This window comes from Cynocephalus volans, chromosome 3 (genome assembly GCF_027409185.1).
Source record: "Cynocephalus volans isolate mCynVol1 chromosome 3, mCynVol1.pri, whole genome shotgun sequence".
Lineage (NCBI taxonomy): Eukaryota > Metazoa > Chordata > Mammalia > Dermoptera > Cynocephalidae > Cynocephalus > Cynocephalus volans.
The window spans coordinates 129,549,550-129,575,159 of record NC_084462.1 but is presented as its reverse complement, the minus strand read 5'-3'; the positions used below and the strand labels follow the sequence as shown (position 1 = coordinate 129,575,159).

Genomic DNA, 25,610 nt, shown 5'->3' with positions numbered 1-25,610 from the left:
CTTTGTGGAAGCTGGAACTTAAGAGTTGTAAACCAGAGTATTTGGGGGGAGAAATTTCTAAGCAGCAAAGCATTCAGGAAGCTGCCTGGCTACTTACAACAGCCTATGCTGAGTTATGGCAGAAAAAGCATCACATAAAGCCAAAATTTAAAAGGAAAGCACAGCGTAAAGATATGGAAAATTTGCATCCTGGCTGTGTGGTAGAGAACCAGAAAGCATTTTCAGAAGAAAAATGCAATGATGCTAAAAAGATTAGTATGAAAAAGGGGATTATCAAGAAAAGGGGGGAAAGGCCCTGAAGGCACTGCAGAAGCCTCTAAGACCAACCCTTCCATTTCAGTCTCAAACATCTAGGGAGACAAAACAGTCTTAGGGAACAGGCCTGAGGCACCCTCCATGGGCCTGTTGCCCAGAACCACCTCCAGAAGCTGCTTCCAGCACCAGCACCCCAGCTACTTTGGCTACTCCAGCTGTGACTAAATTGGTTCCAGGTGTGGCTGGATGCACAGCTTTGGAAAATAGAAGCCAGAAGCCTTGGCAGAATCCATGTGGTGTTAGGTCTGCAGGCTTGCAGAATGCCAGACCTGTGGAGGCTTGGGAGCCTCCACCCCGATTTCAAAGATGTATGGAAAAGTCTGGGTGCCCAGGAAGAGATCTGTCACAGGGGCAGAGTCACTGTGGACAGTCTTCACTACAGCAAAGTCAAGCCAAAATGTAGGGTCAGAGTTGTAGCAGAGAAACACCAACAGCACCATGCCTAGTGGAGCTGTGAGAGCAGGTCTGCCCTGGAGACCCCAGACCGATGGAGCTATCAGAGTGGAACACCAGCCTGGGAGAGCTGAAGTGTGGTCTGGGACCAGGAAAGCCATAGGAGCAGAGCTGCCCAAGGACTTGGGGACCCAAGCCCCATATCAGCATGCATAGGACACTGAACATGGAGTCAAGGTACATGATTCACCTGCTTTGAGATTTAATGCCTGCACTGCTGGGTTTCAGACTTGTTTGGGACCTGTTAACCCTTTACTTTAGCTTATTTCTCACTTTTTGAATGGGAATATGTACGCCATGTTTGTCCCACCATTATGTCTTGGAAGTAGATAATTTGTTTTGCTTTCACAGATGGGACTTGGAACTTCGGACTTTTGAGTTGAAACAAATTAAGATTTGGGGGATGAAATGAATGTATTTGCTGTAAGGAATGCCCTCACCCGTCCAATGTCAAAGAATAGACACGGAGACATAAGATACAGGAAGCAAGACTAATTACGGCTTTATAAGTTTCAGCTGTCTGAAGGGCAAGCACACAGAAAAGGGCTGTAGCAAGCAATTTATTTCCTAGTAAGGAAGTCCCTCCCCCCACTTCCTCAATGGCTGAGTACTACAGAATGCACAATCTTCCAGAGCAAGGGCTAAAATTTATTACTCCCTTGCAAGGTATTCCTTTGTCTGAGGGCTCAGGACAAGCCTGTGGAAAAGGCCCAGTTAAGCCTTGTGAATGGAGAAACACCTGGAAATGAAGAAAACAATAGGGGCTAGTAACTAATTACCATCTCAAGGAGAGCTCTATCTGAGACCCTCCGGGAATGGGCTGGTCTAATCAGACAACTTTGGGGCTGGGCCTGAATCAGTTAAAATACTCTCAGATAAGTCATTTCTGAAAATGAATCATGTAGATTATCTTCTTACATTTGTATATGAAAAGGACATGAGCTTGGGGGCTTTGAGGTGGAATGCAGTGGATTGAATTATGTCCCCTCAAAACTCATTGAAGCTTGAATTGTGTCCCCCAAGTTTTATGTGTTATAAACTTAGCCCCCACTGTGACTGTTAAGAGGATAGGAAAAATTATGGTAATTGAAGGGTGGAGCCTTGAAGAGGTGATTGGATTGTAGGACCATGAAGTGGTGAATGGATTAAAAATGGTGGTTGAGGCATGGTTCTGAGGACTTTAAAAGAAGAGGAGAGTCTGTCTTTCTTTTTCTCTTACTCTCTCTGCTTCCACCATCTTGCAATGTGAAGCCCCTTGGTCACTGTCACCACCACCAGATGTGTTCCTTGGACTTTGGACTTCCCAGCCTCAGTACTATAAGCAATAAATTTAATTTTCTTTATAAATCATCCAGTTTCAGGAATTTTGTTATAAGCAACAGAAACAGACTAATATGAGCTCCTGAAGACCTGACTAAAACTTGGTCAAAGCCACATTATAGTCTGAGACTCTTCCTATCCAATTCTCCTTCTGTCCCTCTCTCTTTTCACGGTTGCCACATTGACATCTGTAGGATTCCCTGTGGACTCACACTCCCTACACTTTATCTTTCACAGGTATTTCCCTAACAAATTTCTCATACTTCAAGTTTTATATGTGTGACTACTTCTCAGAGGACCCAATCTGATAGTCTTTTAGACATTTTCACTTTGGATACACTATAGTCAGCCCAAATTCATATGTTCAAAACAAACTCAAGAGGCACTCATGAAACTTAGCCCAGAACACTGTGGATCAACTTCAGAGCTATCTGGGGACTGAGACTTGTTGTTAGGAGGAAAAAATGTTGCAAGGTTTATTCAAACTATTGAACACAATCTGCTGAGACTGAGCATAGCAGCACCCCAGGCCAGGCACCTCTGATAGGACTGAACTACTCAGATATAAAGAACATCTTCTAGGTTTTGTATAAAAGAGTCCAGATATTGGAAGTAACCATTTTTGGAATATAATGTCTTTGAGTAATTTTTGATCTAAAGTATACTAAAAATAATAGTGGACAATTAAGTTTTAAAAGATCCAGTTTGGGATAATTATGATCCTGAAGTTTATTAAAATAGTAAAATTTTAATTTTTTAAAAGACCCAGGCATTTCTTCCATTTTTTGTCAAAACAGGTTATATAAATAGTATATATATATATATAAGTAGTATATATATGTAGTAAAGTATTTAAGCTGGTGGAATTTTTGCCCTTTTTCCTCTTGTTGATGTTCTTTGGCCAGAACTGTAAGATATTTTTGATCTGTGTGCTGAGTGTTTTAAACAGCTTCAAATTATTGTTTAAATATTGCTAAAGTTTTAATTTAAAAATTTATAGGAATTTCTGATGTTAGCTCGTTCGAAGTCACAATAGGACAAATTTTCTAAATGAAGACATTGACAGTGTAAATTTATTTAAGATGTTCAAAGGAGCATGGTAGTAATGAGATGGTTACCTAGCTCCCTGATAAGCAGGTGTGTTCCTTCCTTCAGATGTAAAATTTTCTTTTGATTGTTGCTTTTTGGCTCCTGATGCAGATATTTCATCCAGAGAGGATATGTCTACTCTCCAAGTACATGAAACAACACAGAAGACAGGCTTCAGAAAACTCTATGATCTTATCACACCTGTCTCAGTACTGGACAGATCATCTAGGAAACAAACCAACAGAGGAGCAGTTAATCTATCAGATGGAGAGAACAAATCTATAGTTATTAGAGCGGGGAGGAGGAGGGAAGGGGATGAGGAAGGGGATGAGGAAGGGGAGAGATTGGATAAGGGGCATAAAGAATAAGTATGATTTGTAACAATTAATATGCTAATAAATAAATAAATATATATATTTTAAAAACACTATGATCTTAAATACAAGAAACCTGGCTAATTTTGGAGATAGCCATATAAAAAATTTTAACAGAAGTATGGGTAGCTGACTTGAAATAACTCTATGTCAAATAGCTACATGTTAAGTATCTTCAAAAAAAACTCCATTACTTCAAAGGAAATGAAATTTTAAAAAAATGCTGGAAAGCACAAAAATTACAGTGAAAAGAAATCAAACACCTTTTTGTAGAGTCCTGTTGGATTCTGGACTTGGTGTGAGATGTTGAAGTCTGTCTGCACTGAGCCTGAGATACTGTTTCTAAAAAGGCACAACATAACTTTGCTTTGGCCTGGGTTAATTATTCTTCTTTGCCATCAAAAAATCACTGAATTGCAAGAAGCATTATAAAAACTTTTCATGGACATAAAATTGTTATGATATGAATCATCGATGATGAAATTCTCCAGATGGCTTTAACTCTGGTATCGGAAGGTAAGAAAAACTGGATGGTATATAAAAGGAATAAATCATATTTAAAACATAAATCATATAAAGGGATACTTGTAACTGTACTTTCCATTCTGAAAGAAGCCAAGGACTTCATCCATAGAAATAATGTTCCTGACAATGAAACAAGGCGGTGGGTGGGGTGTAGTGGAGGCAAACAACAGAGAATGTTGGAGTGAGCAGGACTGAAGTGAAGTTGGGACCTAAAAGCACGTGGACTGTAGGGGGAAAAAAAGGCTTTTTTTTCTTAGCATGCACTTCTCAGAGTACCCTCTTTTCCCATGATTATTAGATATTTGGAACCTTGGTTATTGGGCAATATAACTTTTGTTTTTCCAGTCAGGGAGTTGCAAACTTGCCATGAGACACATACTGTCCAGACCCTGAGAAGTCAAGGAAGACATCAGTAAAGCTATGCTGATTCCTCCCTAAAGCAAATCAGAATCATGAAGGACCCTAAGATAACATCAAGGATGAAAACAGAAGCCAGAAAGAGCCTTGGTAAGAATTTGCACCTGGCTCTACACATTCCCCTCCCTCCTGCTTTTCATTTCCCACATTCCTTTCCTTCAATCCCCTCTTTGAAAACCCCTCAGTAAATTTGAGTCTTTGAGATGGTTTTAGCCTAGCCATCCTCCTTCAGGTTTATAGGAGAGATGGGTCAGCCTAACATCTCTCCTCAGGTCACTGGCATTCCAGAATAAAAGCTGACTTCCTCTTCCACCAACATTTGACTTTGGAGTCATTTGTTTTTGTTTGGGGCAGGCAGCCAGACTTGGGTTCGGTAACAAGATTTTGGCAAGCCTCAGCCAGGAGCTGAATGCCCTGGGTTCTGTAACAGATTTTGGCCAGCCAAGCCAGAGTTTTTGTTTGGAGCAGGCAGCCAGACTTGGGTTCAGTAACAAGAATGGGAACTGTCTGAGGCTGAGGATTTTGCATCTTTAACTCCTGAACATGAGATAACTAAATCAGAGTCAATAGTTAGCTGCAGGTACATGGGGCCTACATGTACAAACTCACAAATATTCAACCACAAAAATCTTCCAAGCTTCTTTCTTAGAATAGCTACATCTAGAGTACTAAGAATGCTGATCACTGAAACAGACAATGTAAAAGACTCACGGATATCTGAAATCCCAGTACTAGGAAATTTTTAGTCAAAGTCAGTTAAGAACGAGACTGGTCCAAGTGGCAGGAAGGCCTGTTCCCTAAACCTGCTGTTCTTCCACTAAAGCTCTCCATGGAAAAGCCAAACTAAAGAAACTGCAGTTAGGACTTCTTCCATAAGTCCACCTATGATATTGGCAATTTTAATACTTGCAAATCAACTTCCAAGAATACTAATGCAAAAACTTTAATAAAAATAAATCAAATTCCTCTTTAATTATTGATAAATTAATCAACAGCCTCATCTATCCAAACTGATTGGAAAGGACACTGATTAAAAAGTGTGAATTCCTGAAAACATTACAAAGGGACAGAGTGAAAGGAGAATGTAAAGATGATAGTCAGGTTGGCCCTGACTTTGCACAATACAATGAGTGTTCTCCAGAAAGGGATATCAACCAAAACTTGGATGAAAATTACATTTCTCAAGACAAAGATTACATCTCTGTGACTTCCCAACAAATTATTGCATCTTCGAACATTCCACAAACTCATGTGAATACACACACAGCATTTGGAACAGTGCCTGGTACACAGCAAACCCTCAATAATGTCAAATATTATTGTCATGCTACAGGAAATATGGCTGCTATCAGCTCTGGGATTACAATAAATGTAGACTGTACTTAGCATTAATCATAGCTCAATATTTGGGTATCTATGGCTAGTTACATGCAGGAGGACAAGTACCAGGTTCTGGAACTTACAGTCCAATAATGAGATAGGCACCTAAAACTATAATGTGCATGCCAAATAATAAAAGATTAAATCACAGAGTACAAACGAATTGCTAATCAGTTTTGAAGAGGAGAGGAAATCAAAGAAGGCTGGGATTCAGAAATTCTCGAAAAATGTGGAAGTGACTCTAAAGGATAAATCCTTTTTGTGAAGGTAGAATGTGGATGGGAACAGTCATTTAGTTTGGAAAAAACAAAACAAAACAAAACCATGCTCAGACTTTCTTAGAAACTAGGCTTATTTTTTAACTGCACACCGTTTACTTTTTAACCCCCTTCATATAAGGCAAGTATGCAGGGATACAGGCTATTTTTAAAAATCAAGGATTTGTTTAGACAACCAATTGTTATATCTTTTCCATAGATTTGAATTTCTATAACTGACTCAATGTGAATGGGATTTTTTATTTTAATGGGATTATAGAATATTATAAATCTTAGAAAAGCTTTGGAAGGGTCACTCATGTAAATTACTGCCATGTGTCACACCTTGCAGCAAATTTATTCACATGTTACCTTGTACCCTCTGTGCTCTGCCTTCAGCAGGGCCAGGCTACTGCTCTTAAAAACCAAAATATCCATCATAGCCCCAACTTTCTTGTCTGTAATGAGACAGGTGCATCCCTGATTATTTACACAGAGTGCCAGGAAAAGGGGATTGTACACAGAGCCAGCAAGCCTTATTGGACTTTCTTCAAGAGAAGAAACTCAGGAATCTAGAAATAGGTGAGAGTGAGCAGAAGGAGAGTGAAATAAACTGAAAGCTAGAATCATGTATAGAAAAAGAGCTAAAAAGGATGAGAAAAAATATATATTGGGTTTCTCTCGTAATTTCTCTTTTTTCTGAAAAACTAAGGAATCATGTGAGGAAGAGCTTGTTAACAGGAATCCTTTATATTGAGGAAATTAAACATCATGCTAACAAAACATACACATTTATCAAATCTATAAATAATGTTAAATAGGTATTATCTTCCCCTTAAACAATGAAATGATTATGTAAGCAAAAACAGCATGTCAAGAGAGAGGCTGTGACATAGAACAAAAAGCACAAGTCTTAGAAAGAGATTTTGTTTGGTGTCCTGCTTTCCACTCTACTTGCTATGTGATTTCAGCCTCTCCTTACACATGTATGAAATGGGAATGATAAAACTGTCATCCATCTCACAAGCTACTGAAGGACTCTAGCAGGTTAAATAGCAATCCCAAAAAGACACATCCAAGTCCTAACCCCCAGTACCTGTGAATGTGACTTTATTTGAAAATAACATCTTTGTAAATATAAGCAAGAATATTGAGATGAGCAGGGTGGGTGCCAAATCCAATGACAAGTATCCTTTTTTTTTTTTTTTTTTTTTAATTTTATTTTGTCGATATACATTGTGGCTGATTATTGCTCCCCCTCACCAAAACCTCCCTCCCTTCTCCCTCCCCCCTCCCCACCAACAATGTCCTTTCTGTTTGCTTGTAGTATCAACTTCAAATAATTGTGGTTGTTATATCTTCTTCCCCCCCCCCCCCCCGGTTTTGTGTGTGTGTGTGTGAATTTATATATTAATTTTTAGCTCCCACCAATAAGTGAGAACATGTGGTATTTCTCTTTCTGTGCCTGACTTGTTTCACTTAATATAATTCTCTCAAGGTCCATCCATGTTGTTGCAAATGGCAGTATTTCATTCATTTTTATAGCTGAGTAGTATTCCATTGTGTAGATGTACCACATTTTCCATATCCACTCATCTGATGATGGACATTTGGGCTGGTTCCAACTCTTGGCTATTGTAAAGAGTGCTGCGATGAACATTGGGGAACAGGTATACCTTCGACTTGATGATTTCCATTCCTCTGCGTATATTCCCAACAGTGGGATAGCTGGGTCGTATGGTAGATCTATCTGCAATTGTTTGAGGAACCTCCATACCATTTTCCATAGAGGCTGCACCAATTTGCAGTCCCACCAACAGTGTATGAGAGTTCCTTTTTCTCTGCAACCTCGCCAGCATTTATCGTTCAGAGTCTTTTGGATTTTTGCCATCCTAACTGAGGTTAGATGATATCTCAATGTGGTTTTGATTTGCATTTCCCGGATGCTGAGTGATGTTGAGCATTTTTTCATATGTCTGTTGGCCATTTGTATATCTTCCTTAGAGAAATGCCTACTTAGCTCTTTTGCCCATTTTTTAATTGGGTTGCTTGTTTTCATCTTGTAAAGTTGTTTGAGTTCCTTATATATTCTGGATATTAATCCTTTGTCAGATGTATATTTTGCAAGTATTTTCTCCCACTCTGTTGGTTGTCTTTTAACTCTGTTAATTGTTTCTTTTGCTGTGCAGAAGCTTTTTAGTTTGATATAATCCCATTTGTTTATTTTTCCTTTGGTTGCCCGTGCTTTTGGGGTCTTATTCATGAAGTCTGTGCCCAGTCCTATTTCCTGAAGTGTTTCTCCTATGTTTTCTTTAAGAAGTTTTATTGTTTCAGGGTGTATATTTAAATCCTTAATCCATTTTGAGTTGATTTTAGTATACGGTGAGAGGTATGGATCTAGTTTCATTCTCCTGCATATGGATATCCAGTTATCCCAGCACCATTTGCTGAAGAGGCAGTTCCTTCCCCAGTGAATAGGCTTGGTGCCTTTGTCAAAGATCAGATGCAAGTAAGTGTGTGGGTTGATTTCTGAATTCTCTATTCTATTCCATTGTTCAGTGTGTCTGTTTTTATGCCAGTACCATACTGTTTTGGTTATTATCGCTTTGTAGTATAGCTTAAAGTCAGGTAGTGTTATGCCTCCAGCTTTATTTTTTTTGCTCAGCATTGCTTTGGCTATGCGTGGTCTTTTATTGTTCCATATAAATGTCTGGATAGTTTTTTCCATTTGTGAGAAAAATGTCTTTGGAATTTTGATGGGGATTGCATTGAATTTGTATATCACTTTGGGTAGTATGGACATTTTCACTATGTTGATTCTTCCAATCCAAGAGCATGGGATATCTTTCCATCTTCTTGTATCCTCTCTAATTTCTCTCAGCAGTGGTTTGTAGTTCTCATTATAGAGATTTTTCACCTCCTTGGTTAACTCAATTCCTAAGTATTTTTTTTTTTTGGTGGCTATTGTAAATGGGCAGGCTTTCTTGATTTCTTGTTCTGCATGTTCACTATTGGAGAAAAGAAATGCTACTGATTTTTGCGTGTTGATTTTGTATCCTGCTACTGTGCTGAAATCATTTATCAATTCCAACAGTTTTTTTGTAGAGGTTTTAGGCTGTTTGATATATAGGATCATGTCATCTGCAAACAGGGACAGTTACAAGTATCCTTATAAGAGAAGAAAGGGAGAAGACACAGAGACACCGGGGAGAAGGCCATATGAAGATGGAGGCAGGGAATGGAGTTATGCAGCTACCACCCAAAGAACACAAAGAACTGCCGACAGACCGCAGAAGCTAGGAGAGAGGCAGGGAACAGATCCTCCCTCAGAGCCTTCAGAAGGAATCAACATTGACAACACCTTGCTTTTGAACTTCTTGGCCTTCAGAACTTTAAAACAACAAATTTCTGTTGTTTAAGCCATGTGGCTTGTGGCATTTGTTACAGCAGCCCTAGTAAAACTAATTAGAAACTCAAATGAATTAATAAATATGAAAGTGGGCATAACCACTGCTAATAGTGGTCACTCAATTTTTTACTAATTAATCATACTCTCTTCTGAAAGAGTTATACTTTTGGAGTACAATAGTGAAATTTGTGCTTTTCCTGGGGGAAGCATCTTCCACTGCCTCTTGTTGTTAAGAAATAGTGCAACCACTCCAAGTACATTGTTAATATTTTTAGCTGCAAGCAACAAAATTAACTCAGTGTAGTGCAAACAAAAAATTTAAAACCTTACTAAAGAAGGGAGCAGGAGTTTCAAAGGGAGAATAAAAGGATATCTGAGACTCAGAAGAAGAGTTGAACAATTGAGAAATATAGGTTTTGATTCATTAAATAGCATTTCTGGATTTTATACACCAAGTCAGAAGAAATGTGATTCTTTGTCTTGGATTGAACCATTGTTTCTGCAGTATTTTCCTTTTTTAAAAAACTGTCAATTGAGATCTAAAGAATCAACCTTTAGGGAAAAGAATCTCAGTCGTCAGTGTTATTTTTAAAAATTCAAATGCTTTCCTGAAAAATAACTTGATACTTACAGATCTAGGTTTGTAACTCTTTTATTAGCTACTATATAGATTGAGAAGCAATTCTTTCATCCTAAACCCTTAAAAATGAATACATTGTTTGGTTTCTTGTTTCATCTCCTTTGGGAAGAGAAGCGTGGAATGTTTAGACTCATTTATATTACCTCATCTTTGTCACCTCTCTCTCCCTGGGTGATGGAGATGCAAAGGATTACTCAAAGCTCATTTTTTCTGAGCAGTGAGAAACCCCAAAGGGTTATTCCAGGAACCCTCAAGAGAGAGGCATTCCTCCTCCGGAAATTAACACCGAACTGGGGTTCTGTCTCAGTATTTATTCCCCAGGCCAGAAAGTTACAGAAAAGTAACATAGGTGGAAGTTATGGCTAAGTATAGTTTAACAATAGAGGCTGGAACAGTGAAATAACAAAGTGACATTCAATAACACAATTTGCAAAAGGTTAAGTAGATCCACCAACAAAAGCTTGTTCTTAGCAAATGCTGTCTTTTCCTACAGCAGTTTCCTCAGTATTTTTACATAACAATCAAGTAACTTTAGGTTAACCTGCTCCAAGGGCATCTGTCCTTGTGCCAGCAATTTTGCTGTGTTATAATTCTTTATCTACAACAGAGACTTTAGCCTGGGGAAAGTTCCCTGTCTCTTGCAAGCTTGACATTTCTATATGTAATTTTTAAAGTTAGGTTATACCCGAAACTATAGGGCTTTGGAAAGTAGGCCCTGTGAAATACATTTACTTTATAAATGTATTTAAATAAAAATAAATAAACACATTAAATAAAAATGCAACCATTACTTTTGAATTCTAAGACCTAGAATATTTTAACTGGCTGAAGTCTTAGGAAATACTTCTCTTAGGTAAGCCACTTACTTTAAACTCCTGTTTGAGGAAATTATCACGTTTGAATTATTTTGAGATACAGCCAGAAACAGGACATTTTTCAGCAGTATATTCTATTTGCTTTTGGCAATTTCCTCTTTGCTTCATCCAGGATTCTCACTAAGAGAAGAGTTAGTGCAACTGGTAGGTTTCCTGCTCTGGAGATTTAAGTGAAAATAAAACTTAAATCACAAGTTAAATCAATTTGATGGATTCCTTCAAACTAAGGCTCAACCCAGCAATCCTTATTTGAAAAACATTGGCCTATAGGGGAATAAAAAGACGAAGCTTACAAGTATTTTTTAGTTAAGGAAAGAAGATATTATCTGGAAAACAAAAATATATAAGAAGATAGGTGGAAAAGATCTATTCTACAAGGTTTTTAGAATTTTTTGCATAGATGAACTTCTTACTATCATATGGATTAATTTCTTATAATCACCTGGAATTAGAATCATGAGTGTTTATATTTTGACAACCACAAGTTAGTAAGTGCATAGACATATAAAGAAACAAAATGACCTCTGTTTTCTAGACAATTTGTGATAAATTAGCACAACACATATCTCAAAGACAGTCATCTTCCTTTGCCCAGTTCCTAAGATACAACCAGGATTTGTGGATGGTAATGATGCCATATATTAATTGAGATTCCCTTAGTTACAAGTGACAGAGACTCAACCTGGCCTGCCTTTTCCTCTTCTAGCATTCGTTTATTTGGCTTCATTCTTATGAAGACTTTCTCTACATGAAGACAAAGATGGCTTCCAGACACTCAGGCTTATCATAATATTTCCAAGTAGTTCTAGCAAAAACAGTAGAGAGGAGAAAAGAATCTGATCGTGAGCCCATCCATAAGCCAATAACTCAAGTTACGGATACTCTGGCCAAGTCTGCGTCCTGTGCCAGACCCTGGAGCAGTGTGGTGGGATCAGTACCATGAACTACACATGCAGGGAGCCTATCCTTGAAGGGAAAAGAGGACTTTTCACACAAGAAAAAAAGGAAGAATTGTTGCCAGCTTCATCAGTTACGGTGCTAAAAGAAAACAAAAGGGACATTCAAACCAGAGTAACTGATGAAAATTTCTTTTAAAAGGAACTAATTACAAAGGTATAAAAGGTGTGTAGAGGAACCACAGGAGACAGTAGAGTAACTGAGAGGCATTGTCCAAAGGGATAAGGGAAGAGAGCAGTTACTAAAACCAAGAAGGAAAGAGTCCTGTAGATAAACTGCCTTAGCAGCAAAGATCCCCAATGAGGAACGCAACTAACCTAAAGTGATCTCACAAGAAAAGAGCCAGAAATAAAGACTTCCTCCCTTCCATCTCCTTCCAGGATTCCCCATTGACTAGACTCAGTCAGGAGCCAGAGGACCAGGGAGCCCACTGACATATGCCTCAAAAGTCAGGCCACCAGGGTAGACAGAAGGGTGGGTAAGACCAGAGAATTGATTAGAAGGGCAAATGGAAAACATGCAGCACTCTGAGCAAGCAAAACAACAATGGTGCACTATATACCACAACCCCTGGATTCTCACCCATTCATTCAGCAAGTATCTGTTGAGTCCCTCTCTGTACAAGACACCTTTCTAAGTAGAGAAAATACAAAAATGAATCAGACACAGTCCCTGTTCTCAAGAAGAGCACAATTAAGAAAAGGGAGACTGAGTGTGGGGCAGCTTTTCAATGAATTTTTTCCATTCTTCTCTGTAAATTTCGGCAAGTAAATGCAAATGTTATTCTACACAGACAATTACCTAACATTCATATAATGGAGAGCATAAGTGATTGCAGACACACAGCTCCTCTTTTGTGGTTGTTGCTGATTAGAGCAATCAAGTGTTCTCTTGCTGTAAGAAAAGATATATATACACACACAGTACAGAGGGAGCACAGAGAAAGGAACTATATTTAATGATGCATTAAGGAAATGGTTACTAAGGAGGACTGCCATGGAGGAAGTGACCCTTGAATTGAATCTTTACGGATAAGTAAGCAATTAAGCAGGTAAATCAGGAGAGAAGTGGGGAGTGACATTCTATAGAGAGGGAAATTATAAGGAAAGATATAAAGTTGTATTATATTATTGTGTATTAAAGCAACTTTATGAAATCCAATATGACTAGAAATTGTATAGGCTATTGGGGCTACAGCTTGATGAACAAGAAAGCCAGAAAATTTGCGTGTGTGTGTGTGTGTGTGTGTGTGTGTGTGTGTACACATGCACCACTTTTTTTAAAATTGAGAACTGGTCATTTGCCTTACATATTTTTTCTATATTTCCATGTGCCTTAGAGTTGAGAGTAATGGTGCTTAATAAAAACTTATTAATTTTGTGTTTTATTTTCATCAGTAAATAAATACTCTTCATTGGTTGATTTTTTAAAAAAATAAATATTATTTTGAAGAAAATACCAAGTTGAGGTTTAAGAGGAATAAAATTATGTATATTTCCATGATTATTTTAGAACTCACTTGCCCAAATAGCTAATAAATTATTCTAAAATAAAACCATCCCATTATAAAATTTAAATAATGACATTAATGAGAAGATATTTCTGAATAAAGTCAGTCATACCAAAAGATTTATGATTCATAGTAACATAAGTTTTTCTTTTTGTCTTGGCTATTTTTTTAAGTCCAGCAGGACATTTTTTAAAAAGTAATTTTTACAAAATCATTTATACTGTCACCATTTATAATAAAAAAATTTAATTCCCAAATTACAGTATAAGTAGAATGAAATAAATCATGAATTCTATGTAATATTTTACAGAATTCCAGATAAACAGAACTAAATATTTACACATTGATTATAAAAATTTACCTTGTCCACTAACAATATAAAAAAACTTCTTTCAATAAAAGTACAGTTAAGTATTCATGGGTGTTTATCTCTCTCTCTCTCTCTCTCTCTCTCTCTCCCCCCTCCCTTTCTCTCTCTCTCTCTCTCTCTCTCTCTCTCTGTCTCTCTCTAAGTTCAAAATAAGTTGTTTTTAACTATCTTTGGAAACTCCAAGGGAAAGGTGTAGCCTGCTCCAAATCAGTAGAGAAAAAGTGGAATCTAATCTGGTGGTTGAATAGTGTGGTGCCAAGAAACCAATTACCAGAACGCTCTAACATGCTTGCCACTAAGACTGGGCAGAAGTGCAGTTTTAAATGTACAAATACCATCCCAGGACACAAGACCTGGAACCTCATTTTGTCTGCCATCAACTTATTTTTCTGGCATAAGTCCCTCAACACACACTACCGGAGTCACCCGCCCCACACACACACACGCACACACACACAAACACACACCCCAAAAAGACTATGGGAAACTAGACTTCAAGAACAATAAGTAAATCTCTTTAAAAATGCTTCCCATTGAAAGTTATGCAACACCAAAATATTAAAGCAATATGGCACAAAACTAAAGAACATCTCTACACTCATAGAATCTCTGACAGCATGTGAAGATCTACAAATGAGAAAAATGCGGATTTAAAATAATAATATAAAGAAACAAGTAGTGAAATCAGAAAACAAACCTTCAAGTGCTACAGAAAAGCTAAAAACTTAAAAGAGACATGTGGGGAGCCGCCCACACTATGCTGTAACCGCCATTACAACATGGCGCTGACTTCCGACAAGTCACTAGACTAGAGCGCGCGCTGGGAATTCCCCTACCTCCGATCTCTTCCTCTCCCGTGGCGTCATCTGGGCTGATGGCGCCACGCCAATCAGGGAAGGACACGTCCTAAGCGAGGGACTGAATGCTATATAAGGGGATGGGTTTTCGTTGTTCGGGGTCTCCGCCCTAGTAGCTTGTGCACTGCCTCTCAAGTTGCATTAAAGCTTTACTGCAGAAGGATCCTGTGTGTACCGCGTCTTTCTTGCTGGCGAGAGAGCTGCGCGGGACATCTGGTGCCGAAACCCGGGAACTTGTGTCATCTTCAGCACCCTCGGAGACCCCTTGGCAACGAGGAGGATTCAGAACTGCAGGGAGGTAAGCTCAGAAAGGTATGCTTGTCCCCAGCTTGGGATTGGACCCGTCACTTCTGTGAAAGAAGCGGTTTGTGTTACGATAAGCCGCGGTGCCTCTCCAGTAAATTAAGTTCCCCCTGTAGATAAAGGGGCATTATGGGATCCACACAGTCCACTATTTCTGCTTTGGATGCAGTACTGAGTCAACGTGGAATTAAGGTGGGGAACTGCGTCCTTAAGAATTTTGTGAAAGAGGTCGACCGGGTAGCTCCATGGTATGCTTGTTCTGGCTCCCTAACCCTGACCTCCTGGAACAAACTGGGCAGAGACCTCGATCGCAAATATCTCGAAGGGGACCTGAGACAGGGCACCAAGACAATATGGAAGTTTGTTAAGAACTGCTTAGAAGATGAGGGCTGTAGGCTGGTGGTGACGGAGGGACAAAATACTTTAGAGGAAGTTCAGGACAGCATGTCAGAATCTGAGCGAAGTGAGAGGATGGGTACCCGCAAGAGGAGAGACGTCTCCTACAAGGAAAAGGACCCTCCCGGTGAGTCTACCGACAAGGGAGTGAAAACGGAAAAAGGACCTCCCGGTAAGTCCGCAGACGAGGGAGTGATTTATAACCCGAGTGAGGTTCAAAAGAAAAGGGGGGGCCCTTACCCTGTGGAGGATTTAGAGGCCTTGAACATAGGGGAATCAGACTCTGACTCCCTCGACTCTAGTGAGGAATCAGATCTAGAGGAGGAAGCCGTTAGATATGAGGAGGAAAGGTATCACCCCGATGGGTGGAGGAGGCCCTTTAGGAAGCAGGAGAAGCGGCCGCCCCCAATGGCTCCCGCACGAGCTGCGCCTTCAGCACCTCCACCTCCTCCCTATGAGGGGCGCTCCAATCCTCTTTCTTTTCTTCCTGATAAAGTGAGGAGAAAGGTGCAAGCCGCCTTCCCAGTTTTTGAGGTGGAAGGCGGAGGGCGAATCCATGCCCCTGTTGAGTACAGCCAAATCAAAGATCTTGCCGAGGCAGTTAGAAAGTATGGGGTAAATGCCAATTTCACTGTAGTAATGTTAGAAAGATTTGCCGGCGCCGCCATGACACCTGCGGATTGGCAAATGCTGGCTAAAGCTGCCCTTCCTACAATGGGCCAATACATGGAATGGAAGGCGCTATGGCATGAGGCGGCACAGGCTCAAGCCAGGGCAAACGCTGTCGCGTTGACCCCTGAGCAGCGGACTTGGACTTTTGATATGTTAACAGGCCAGGGCCAATTTGCCGCTGATCAGACAGCCTTCCCATGGGGTGCTTATGTTCAAATTTCTAGCACTGCCATCAAGGCTTGGAAGACGCTCCCCAAGAAAGGGGAAGCCTCTGGGCAGCTCACAAAAATTATCCAGGGACCTCAAGAACCATTTTCAGATTTTGTAGCTCGCATGACAGAGGCAGCAGGGCGTATTTTTGGAGACCCTGACCAAGCTGCACCTCTTGTTGAACAACTTATTTTTGAACAGGCTACACAAGAATGTCGAGCAGCTATAGCCCCGAGAAAAAATAAAGGGTTACAGGATTGGCTCAGAGCATGCCGAGAACTTGGAGGTCCCCTTACCAATGCAGGGCTGGCTGCCGCCATCCTACAGTCACAGAGACCATTGAGGCAGGGGATGAACAGGAGAACCTGCTTCAAGTGCGGCCAGGTGGGACATTTAAAGAAAGATTGTCCCGCCCCAGATAAGGACAGGGTGTCCCTTTGCTCCCGTTGTAGCAAGGGGTATCATAAAGCTAGTCAGTGCCGCTCCGTCAGGGACATCAAGGGGCGACTCCTCCCGCCACCTGAGGACCAACACAAGATGGATTCAAAAAACGTGAGGGTGGGCCCACGTTCTCAGGGCCCTCAAAAGTATGGGAACAAGGTGGACAGAGGCCAGGGGAAAGGGGAGAAAGTCCAGTCAGAAGACACACAAGAATGGACCTGCACGCCTCCTCCGACTTCTTATTAATGTCCCATATGGGCATTCAGCTGGTCCCCGTTCAACCTATTGATCCTTTGCCAACTGGGACAATGGGCCTCATACTTGGCAGAGGCTCACTTACCTTAAAAGGTTTAGCTGTTCATCCAGGTGTGGTCGACAATGACCACTCTGAGGTTCAAGTCTTGTGCTCATGTCCAGAGGGGGTTTTTTCCATAAGTGAGGGAGACAGAATTGCACAGCTTGTCCTTCTCCCTGATGATACTCCCCCCGGGATTGATAGGGGGAAGATGGGCTCCTCTGGAACAGACTCTGCTTATCTGGTTCTCTCCCTCAAAGATAGGCCTAAATTAAAGCTAAAAGTAAACGGGAAAGAATTTGAGGGCATCCTAGATACGGGGGCTGACAAGAGTATCGTGTCCTCTTTCTGGTGGCCACGGTCCTGGCCCACCACAGCATCTTCACATACTTTACAAGGCCTCGGGTATCGATCCAGCCCCATAATCAGTTCTACCGCCTTGTCTTGGGAGACGCCAGAAGGACAAAAGGGACGGTTTACCCCCTATGTATTGCCTCTCCCAGTTAATCTCTGGGGAAGAGATGTTTTGCAAAACATGGGCTTTGTATTGTCAAATGAATATTCCCCACAGGCCCAACAGATGATGCAAAACATGGGTTATAAGCAGGGAGGAGGCTTGGGACGCAGAGAACAAGGCAGGATCGAGCCGATTTCCCCCTCCGGTAATCCCGGCAGACAGGGCTTGGGTTTTTCCTAGGGGCCATTGAGGGCTCGATGCCCATACCGTGGCTTACAGAGGAGGCGGTGTGGGTTCCTCAATGGCCTCTGTCCTCTGAAAAACTGGAAGCTGCCACGAGATTGGTGGAGGAACAATTACAGCTCGGTCATCTAGAGCCTTCTGTCTCCCCCTGGAATACCCCTGTTTTTGTCATCAAGAAAAAATCAGGGAAGTGGAGACTCCTCCATGACTTGCGAGCCATTAATTCGCAAATGCGCCTGTTTGGTTCAGTACAACGAGGTTTGCCCTTACTCTCCGCCTTGCCAAAGTCATGGAGAACAATAATTATAGATATTAAGGATTGTTTCTTTTCCATTCCCTTGTGTCCAAAAGATAGACAGAGGTTCGCATTTACTCTGCCAGCCACTAATCATTTGGAACCTGATAGAAGATTTCAATGGAGAGTTTTGCCACAAGGCATGGCCAACAGCCCCACTATGTGTCAATTATATGTTCAGTTGGCACTTGAACCCATTAGGAAACAATTCCCAACTTTGATTCTAATCCACTATATGGATGATCTTTTAATGTGTCATAAGGATTTAGAAGTTTTACAGGCCGCATATCCCCTTCTTTTTAAGACTTTAGGATGCTGGGGGCTTCAAGTTGCCACAGAAAAGGTTCAGTTTGCGGAGATTGGCTCGTTTCTAGGAACGGTCATCTACCCTGATAAAATAGTTCCTCAGAAGCTGGAAATCCGTAGGGATAATTTGCATACCTTAAATGATTTTCAAAAATTATTGGGAGATATAAATTGGCTGCGGCCATTTTTAAAGATCCCTTCTGCTGAGTTAAAACCTTTATTTGATGTCCTGGAGGGGGATCCACATATTTCCTCTCCGAGGAGTTTGACTCCAGCAGCTATTCAAGCCTTACAAATTGTTGAGAGTGCCTTACAAAATGCTCAATTACAGCGCATAGATGATGCCAAGCCCTTTGATTTATGCATTTTTAAAACATTTCAATTGCCCACTGCAGTTTTGTGGCAAGATGGACCCTTGCTATGGGTTCATCCCAATGTGTCGCCAGCCAAAGTTATCTCTTGGTTCCCAGATGCAATTGCTCAGCTTGCACTCCGTGGGTTGAAGGTAGCCCTTACCCATTTTGGAAGGGAACCCAAAATTTTAATAGTGCCTTATACAATGAATCAGGTCCAAGTGTTAGCTGCCACTTCTAACGACTGGGCGGTGTTGGTCACTTCCTTTGCTGGGCTGATTGACAATCATTATCCACGACATCCGATTTTACAGTTTGCCTTGAATCAACCTATTGTGTTCCCACGCATAGTGTCTCAAGAACCACTTGCGAATGGGACTGTAGTGTATACAGATGGATCAAAGACGGGCGTAGGTGCCTATGTGGTTAATAATGAGGCTTTTTCTAAACAGTATAATGAAAAATCACCTCAAGTTGTAGAGTGCTTAGTGGTGCTCAAGGTCCTTATCACCTTCCCAGGCCCGATTAATATTGTATCAGATTCCTCCTATGTGGTTAATGCAGTTAAGATTCTTGAGGTGGCGGGATTAATTAAGCCCTCCAGCAAGCCTGCCCGAATTTTTCAACAAATTCAACACATTCTTCTCAACAGAAAATTCCCTGTGTTTATAACACATATTAGAGCTCATTCGGGCCTGCCTGGTCCGATGACTCAGGGAAATGAGCTAGCAGATCGGGCTACTAGAATGGTTGCGGTTGCCCTATCATCCAGGCTAGATGCAGCCACAAATTTTCATTCAAAATTTCATGTGACGGCCGAAACTTTACGCCGTCGATTTGCCTTAACCAGAAAAGAGGCTAGGGAGATTGTTACTCAATGTCAAAATTGTTGTCAGTTTCTGCCCACCCCGCATGTTGGCATTAATCCACGTGGGATCCAGCCACTGCAAGTTTGGCAGATGGATGTGACACATGTCCCCTCCTTTGGGAGGCTTCAGAATCTGCATGTCTCGGTAGACACATGTTCAGGTGTTCTTTTTGCTACTCCATTAACAGGAGAGAAAGCCTCACATGTTATCCAACATTGTCTGGAGGCATGGAGCGCTTGGGGCAAGCCCAGGGTGCTAAAAACAGATAATGGACCGGCCTACACTTCTCAAAAGTTTAAACAGTTTTGTCATCAAATGAATGTGACCCACTTGACTGGTTTGCCTTATAATCCTCAAGGACAAGGCATTGTGGAGCGTGCTCACCGCACGCTCAAATCCTACCTCATAAAACAAAAAGGGGGACTTGAGGAGTCATTGCCCCCAGTCCCGAGAGTCGCTGTTTCTATGGCGCTCTTTACCCTTAACTTCCTAAATCTTGATGCACACGGCCATGCGGCCGCTGATCGTCATTGTTCAGATCCTGACTGACCTAAAGAACTGGTAAAGTGGAAGGATGTTTTAACGGGACAATGGAGAGGACCGGATCCTATCTTGATAAGATCCAGGGGAGCTGTTTGTGTTTTTCCACAGGAAGAAGAAAACCCCTTCTGGGTTCCAGAAAGACTTACCAGGACAATTCTGGGACCGACACAGGATGACAAGACCAGAGAGATGGGAGCCCCCCCTGATCCTGTTGATATTGACCCTGACCTTGTTTGCGACGGGGGAACCACGCTGGGGAATCCTGTCGGTGTTCCCTCTACCGATGCCAATTCACCATGATGCAAAATTGTTCCCTCGATTTTTTAGTACCAATAGAACCTTAGATTTGCCTTATTTACCTATGGATGAGGAGATAGCTAGTATTGGGGGGAATAGGAATTTTACTCTTGATGGCAGCCTATGTTTTTTGATCGTTTCTAACCGATCTACAGACGAGGCTCCTTGTATAAAACTGTATAACCAAACTGCAGCATGGTTTGATTTCCCAACACAGTCAGCCTCAGCCAATGCCACCTGGATATCAGGAATTTGGCCCGCCTTCGAGCCAAAGGGGAACAGCAGTAGCGTTCCCTCACAGGCAAAATGGGCCCCATATTGCTTGGGATCCAGAGTAGCAGGGGACACCCCGCCCTGGACGGGCTGCCAGTCTAAGAAGACGGGGTGGGCAAGAAAAGATAAATTTACCTTTTCACCTTATATGGGTACTATGTATAATGAGACCTCTCCAGGCTACAATTGGACATATCAAAATCCCTTGATGGCGACCCATACCAACCCATTTGATGTATGGTTGTTGTGTGGGGTGAATGGTAGTTGCACGGATCTTTCCCCGTTTGCCTTTGTTAAGGGGGGAAGTTGGGGGAATGCTACCTTTAAATTCAATACTTCTGACATCTTTGAATCCTCTGTGTCCATCATAGAGTCTGGGAAAAATGTGTCTGTGCCGCCAACACCAGTCTGCCTTTATCCCCCCTTTGTGTTTATTCTAGTCAATATAACGGTGGAGGAGAGTCAAATTGCTTGCAACAATGATACCTGTTTCTATGCACAATGCTGGAATGCTACGCTGTCTAATCAGTTGTCTCAGTATCTTTCAGGAAATTGGACAGGAGACTTTGATGCGCTGATGGACCAGCTACGTTCTGCCATTGTGTCCGTGAATTAAACAAGAGTGGATGCCTCCTTCGCTGATGGACTGTCCTCCTGGATTGGAGCCGCCGTGTCCCACTTCAAGGAGTGGGCGGGAGTAATTGGGGTTGGCATGCTTCTTTGTGGTGGAATTGTGCTCTTACTATGGTTGGTCTGCAGATTGACAACCCAGATACGGAGAGACAAGGTGGTTATAGCCCAAGCGCTTGTAGCTCTAGAGCAGGGAGCCAATCCCGATATTTGGCTATCCATGCTCAGGAAATAAATTTTACCAACTCCCCCTTTTTTGTTTTTCTTCCTTTGGCTGGCCTCCCTGAAAGTTGATCAGCGGAGTTCGCCCTTGCTCGTATTGGCCTCATCTTTCAAAGTCCACTCCAGTAGATCCCGAGACGGGCAACTTCCCCCAGACATGTACCGACCTAAGACATGGTGCCCGGTGGCGATAGGGTTAACCTGTGACGGGTAAGGTCATAGTCTGAGACGGGTCGACCTAAGACAGGACTGCTGGTGAAACAATTTTGTGGCCATTAAGCTTGTACCAGCCTCTTTATAATAAAGAAGGGGGAGGTGTGGGGAGCCGCCCACACTATGCTGTAACCGCCATTACAACATGGCGCTGACTTCCGACAAGTCACTAGACTAGAGCGCGCGCTGGGAATTCCCCTACCTCCGATCTCTTCCTCTCCCGTGGCGTCATCTGGGCTGATGGCGCCACGCCAATCAGGGAAGGACACGTCCTAAGCGAGGGACTGAATGCTATATAAGGGGATGGGTTTTCGTTGTTCGGGGTCTCCGCCCTAGTAGCTTGTGCACTGCCTCTCAAGTTGCATTAAAGCTTTACTGCAGAAGGATCCTGTGTGTACCGCGTCTTTCTTGCTGGCGAGAGAGCTGCGCGGGACAGAGACAGAGAAGAACTAAATGAACACCTCAAAACCAAAATCAAAGACACTGAAGATATACAGTACAATATTATTACCTGTAGTCACCATGCAGGGCAATAGATCACTAAAGCCTATTTCTCCAGTCTAACTGAAACTTTAAAAATAAGCTAAATAAATACCCTGAAGATAAACTGAAACTGAAGGTATAAGCACATTATAAAATTGATGCTTCTCAGATTTTTCTCCTGAAATAATTACAGAGAACAGTGAATGTATTCCCCAAACCCTTTGCAAAAAAGGACTTCCTGAAATTGCAGTCTTTCTCTTAAAATATATTTATGTAAATTTTGTATTCTACAACAAAATAATCTGGGGAAATAAGGCATGTGTGTCCTGTGTCCTGGTATCCCTAGAGTGGCTATATCACTTTAAGAACCACAGAACTAAAATATACAAATCACAGTTATGAAAAATATCTGATAAAACAGAAAACACAAATAGAAATTCAGCCTATAGGTAATGAATGTATCAGATTCAGACAATATTGCTGATCTGTTAATCAAAGTCCTGGTAGGGATATCATAGTGTCCCTGAGAGAACTTCCCTCATCTCTGAATAAGTTAAAAACCACTACTACATATTCTGATTAACCCCGGTTACAGCGCTGCCATAAAACTCATCATACTTAATTACTACTATTTACGTGATTGTCTCCCCTCTACTACCAGGCTTTATAAAACATTATGCCTGTTTTATATACCACTGTATCCTCGGTATCTAAAGTGATGCCTGTAAATAACTGTTTTTAGTGAATCCCCAAGCCCTCGCTAGCCCACCTTGGACACCTGATTTCCAGTGATGAGACTAATAATATATTAAAAAGAAAATAATCCACAGTATTTAAATGAGAGACAGCAAGAATTTTTTTTGTTTGCCCTCAGACTGCAGATAATTAAAAAGCTTAAAGAAAAACTTAAAAATTTTAAGGAGACCGGATTGATATAAAGAGAATAAAAGGCAAGATGCTTTTCTCTTCAAAAGCATTATTTCAAAACCTGGAGCAATTTTTATAGATACAATGATCAGAACAAGAAACCATGGAAGTTAGAAGATGAAAAATATTAATTAAAAGTAAACAGATTTGAAGATGAAGAAACCTAAAGATAAACATTATTTTATTTAATGACAAAGCCTTACTGATATAAAATTTGAACATTAAATTTCAGATGGATTTCAGACTATTGAGATAAAATAATGAAGAAAAGAAAGGGGACGGGAAATGTAAATTTAAGCAACTATTCTTTTTAGATCCTCTTGGAGGTGTGTATTATTTGCTTGGTGACAGTATAAATTAATTCCAGAAATTATGAAAATAGCTATTTTGAAATATATCAATGATAATTACCTTGGAAATTTATGGAGTATTTCTGTATCAAGGTGGCTAAGTACACGAAATTCACCTCTCCTCCCTCAAAATGAAAGAATAATAACAAATATTTTATTTTTAAAACACTGGATACCAGGAGGTATGCCAGGAAAAGCAATGAGGAATTATTGGAAAATGTATAAGAAATGTGAAATCCAACATTGCTAGAAACCTACAGCCACATACAAATGACAGGAAGGACCTTCCAAACAGGGACATTTTCCCAGAAGACCATAGAAATGGTGTGAAACCAGACATATGGGGGTGGGGATACCAGTATTTGTCCCCAAGATAATGTTCTAAGTAAATTCTGAAGAGGAGGTTCTAACAGAGGATACATTTTTAGTGGGCATTGCGGCCAGAAGAATAGACAATATCTTTAGAGCTGCTAAAATAAGAAGATGACTCCATCACCAAAAAAAAAAAAAAACCTACTTATCAATTTCACCAGGCCACATCCCCTCCCACCCACACACCAGAGAGGCAGCTTCTATTATGAAGATGGAATTTACTTCCTTACAAATAAGAGATGTTTCAGGGATTCCCTGCCAGAAAAACAGGGCTAAAAACATACTCGAGGAACATCTGGAACTCTCATATAATACTAGTAAAGGTACCAGTTGGCACATCCACTTTGGAAACAATTTGGTGGTAACTATATATTTCCCTCCCCTCTTCCAACCTATTCTCCACACTGCTTTAGGAATTGTCTTACTATTAAAAACATTTTAAGAGAAGGTAAAATTGAACTTCTACATCCAGTAATGGCACATAAATTCAAATCAATTCTTCCACTTAGGTGAATTAGAAGAGCTTGCCAAATTAAATATGTACTAAAATTATCTTGAATGCATTGGAGAGCTAATATTATAGTGAAGAATTATATAGCCAAGATCTATGACAGGCACATCCAGAAAAGTAAGCCCAACATTCGCAGTTGCTTGACTCCTAAAGGCATTTGCCAATTCTGTAAGATATGAACGAGAAATTAACCACTACTTTTGAAAGCCTTGAGTTGGAAGCCATAATCCACAAAAGGTTGGAACCATAATATGTTTGTTGTTCGGAACTCCATAGAGATTAGAGTGAATTGGAAGTAACATAAGAGCATTCCTTGCACAGACTGCAATCAACTTTCAGTTATTTGCATGGCCTCAAGAAAAACAATTAGTGAATATCCAAATTGTTATTGCCTCCAAGCACTTTGACAGAATGAAAGAGTCTTCTCTGAAAAAAATAAAAATAAAAAAATAATGTCATTATAGGACTTAAAATTTTTACAATTTTTTCAATATAATATCTGGCAAACAATAAAAAATAACCTGGCAAATGACAGGAACAAGACAACATAAATAAGCAGAATTGACAGACCATAAAAACAGACCCATTAAGGCTACAGACATGAGAATTATCAGACATAGATCTTAAAATAACTAATGCTCATCAAAGAAATAAAAGATTCAAATTTTAAGCAAAGAATTAGAGACCATAAAAATGGCAAAGCTTTGAAAGAAAACCAAATAAAAAATTTAACACAGAAAAATACAACAATTAAAGAACTTGATGAATGGGTTTTAAAACAGATTAGACACTGGTGAAGTAAGAATTAGTTAACTAGAAGATATGCCAAATAGCCATTAATGAAACACAGAGGAAAATCATGAAAAATATGGAAGAGAAGGACAGAGAGAAGGCATCGCTACATTACATTGTACATTGTAATTAATTGTAGTGCCATGAGAAAAGGATAAGGTGAATGAAGTAGATCCTATATTTGAAAAGACAATGGCTAAGAATTTTCTACAAATTTTATAAAACTATTGAAAGACATCAATCAACATATCTTAGCCCATTTGAGCTAGGTAATGTATAAACATCAGAAATTTATTTTTCATAGTTCCAGAGGCTTCAAAGTTCAATATCAAGTAGCCCACAGATTCAGTGTCTGGTGAGAGCCTGCTTTATGGTTCATAGAAAGCTGTCTGTCTCCTTCCTCACATGG

General features: G+C 40.6%; 1 protein-coding gene across 1 annotated transcript; it reads left to right on the top strand.

Moving 5' to 3' along the window:
• The first annotated feature begins 15,180 nt into the window (after positions 1-15,180).
• On the top strand, positions 15,181-17,016 carry LOC134372753 (igE-binding protein-like). The gene has a single exon (XM_063090133.1). It carries the CDS (start codon positions 15,181-15,183, stop codon positions 17,014-17,016), a length of 1,836 nt encoding a protein of 611 aa, XP_062946203.1.
• The last annotated feature ends 8,594 nt before the right edge of the window (positions 17,017-25,610 follow it).

Coding starts and splice junctions, on each gene's coding strand:
- LOC134372753 (XM_063090133.1), top strand. CDS start 15,181: ATGGGATCCACACAGTCCACTATTTCTGCTTTGGATGCAGTACTGAGT.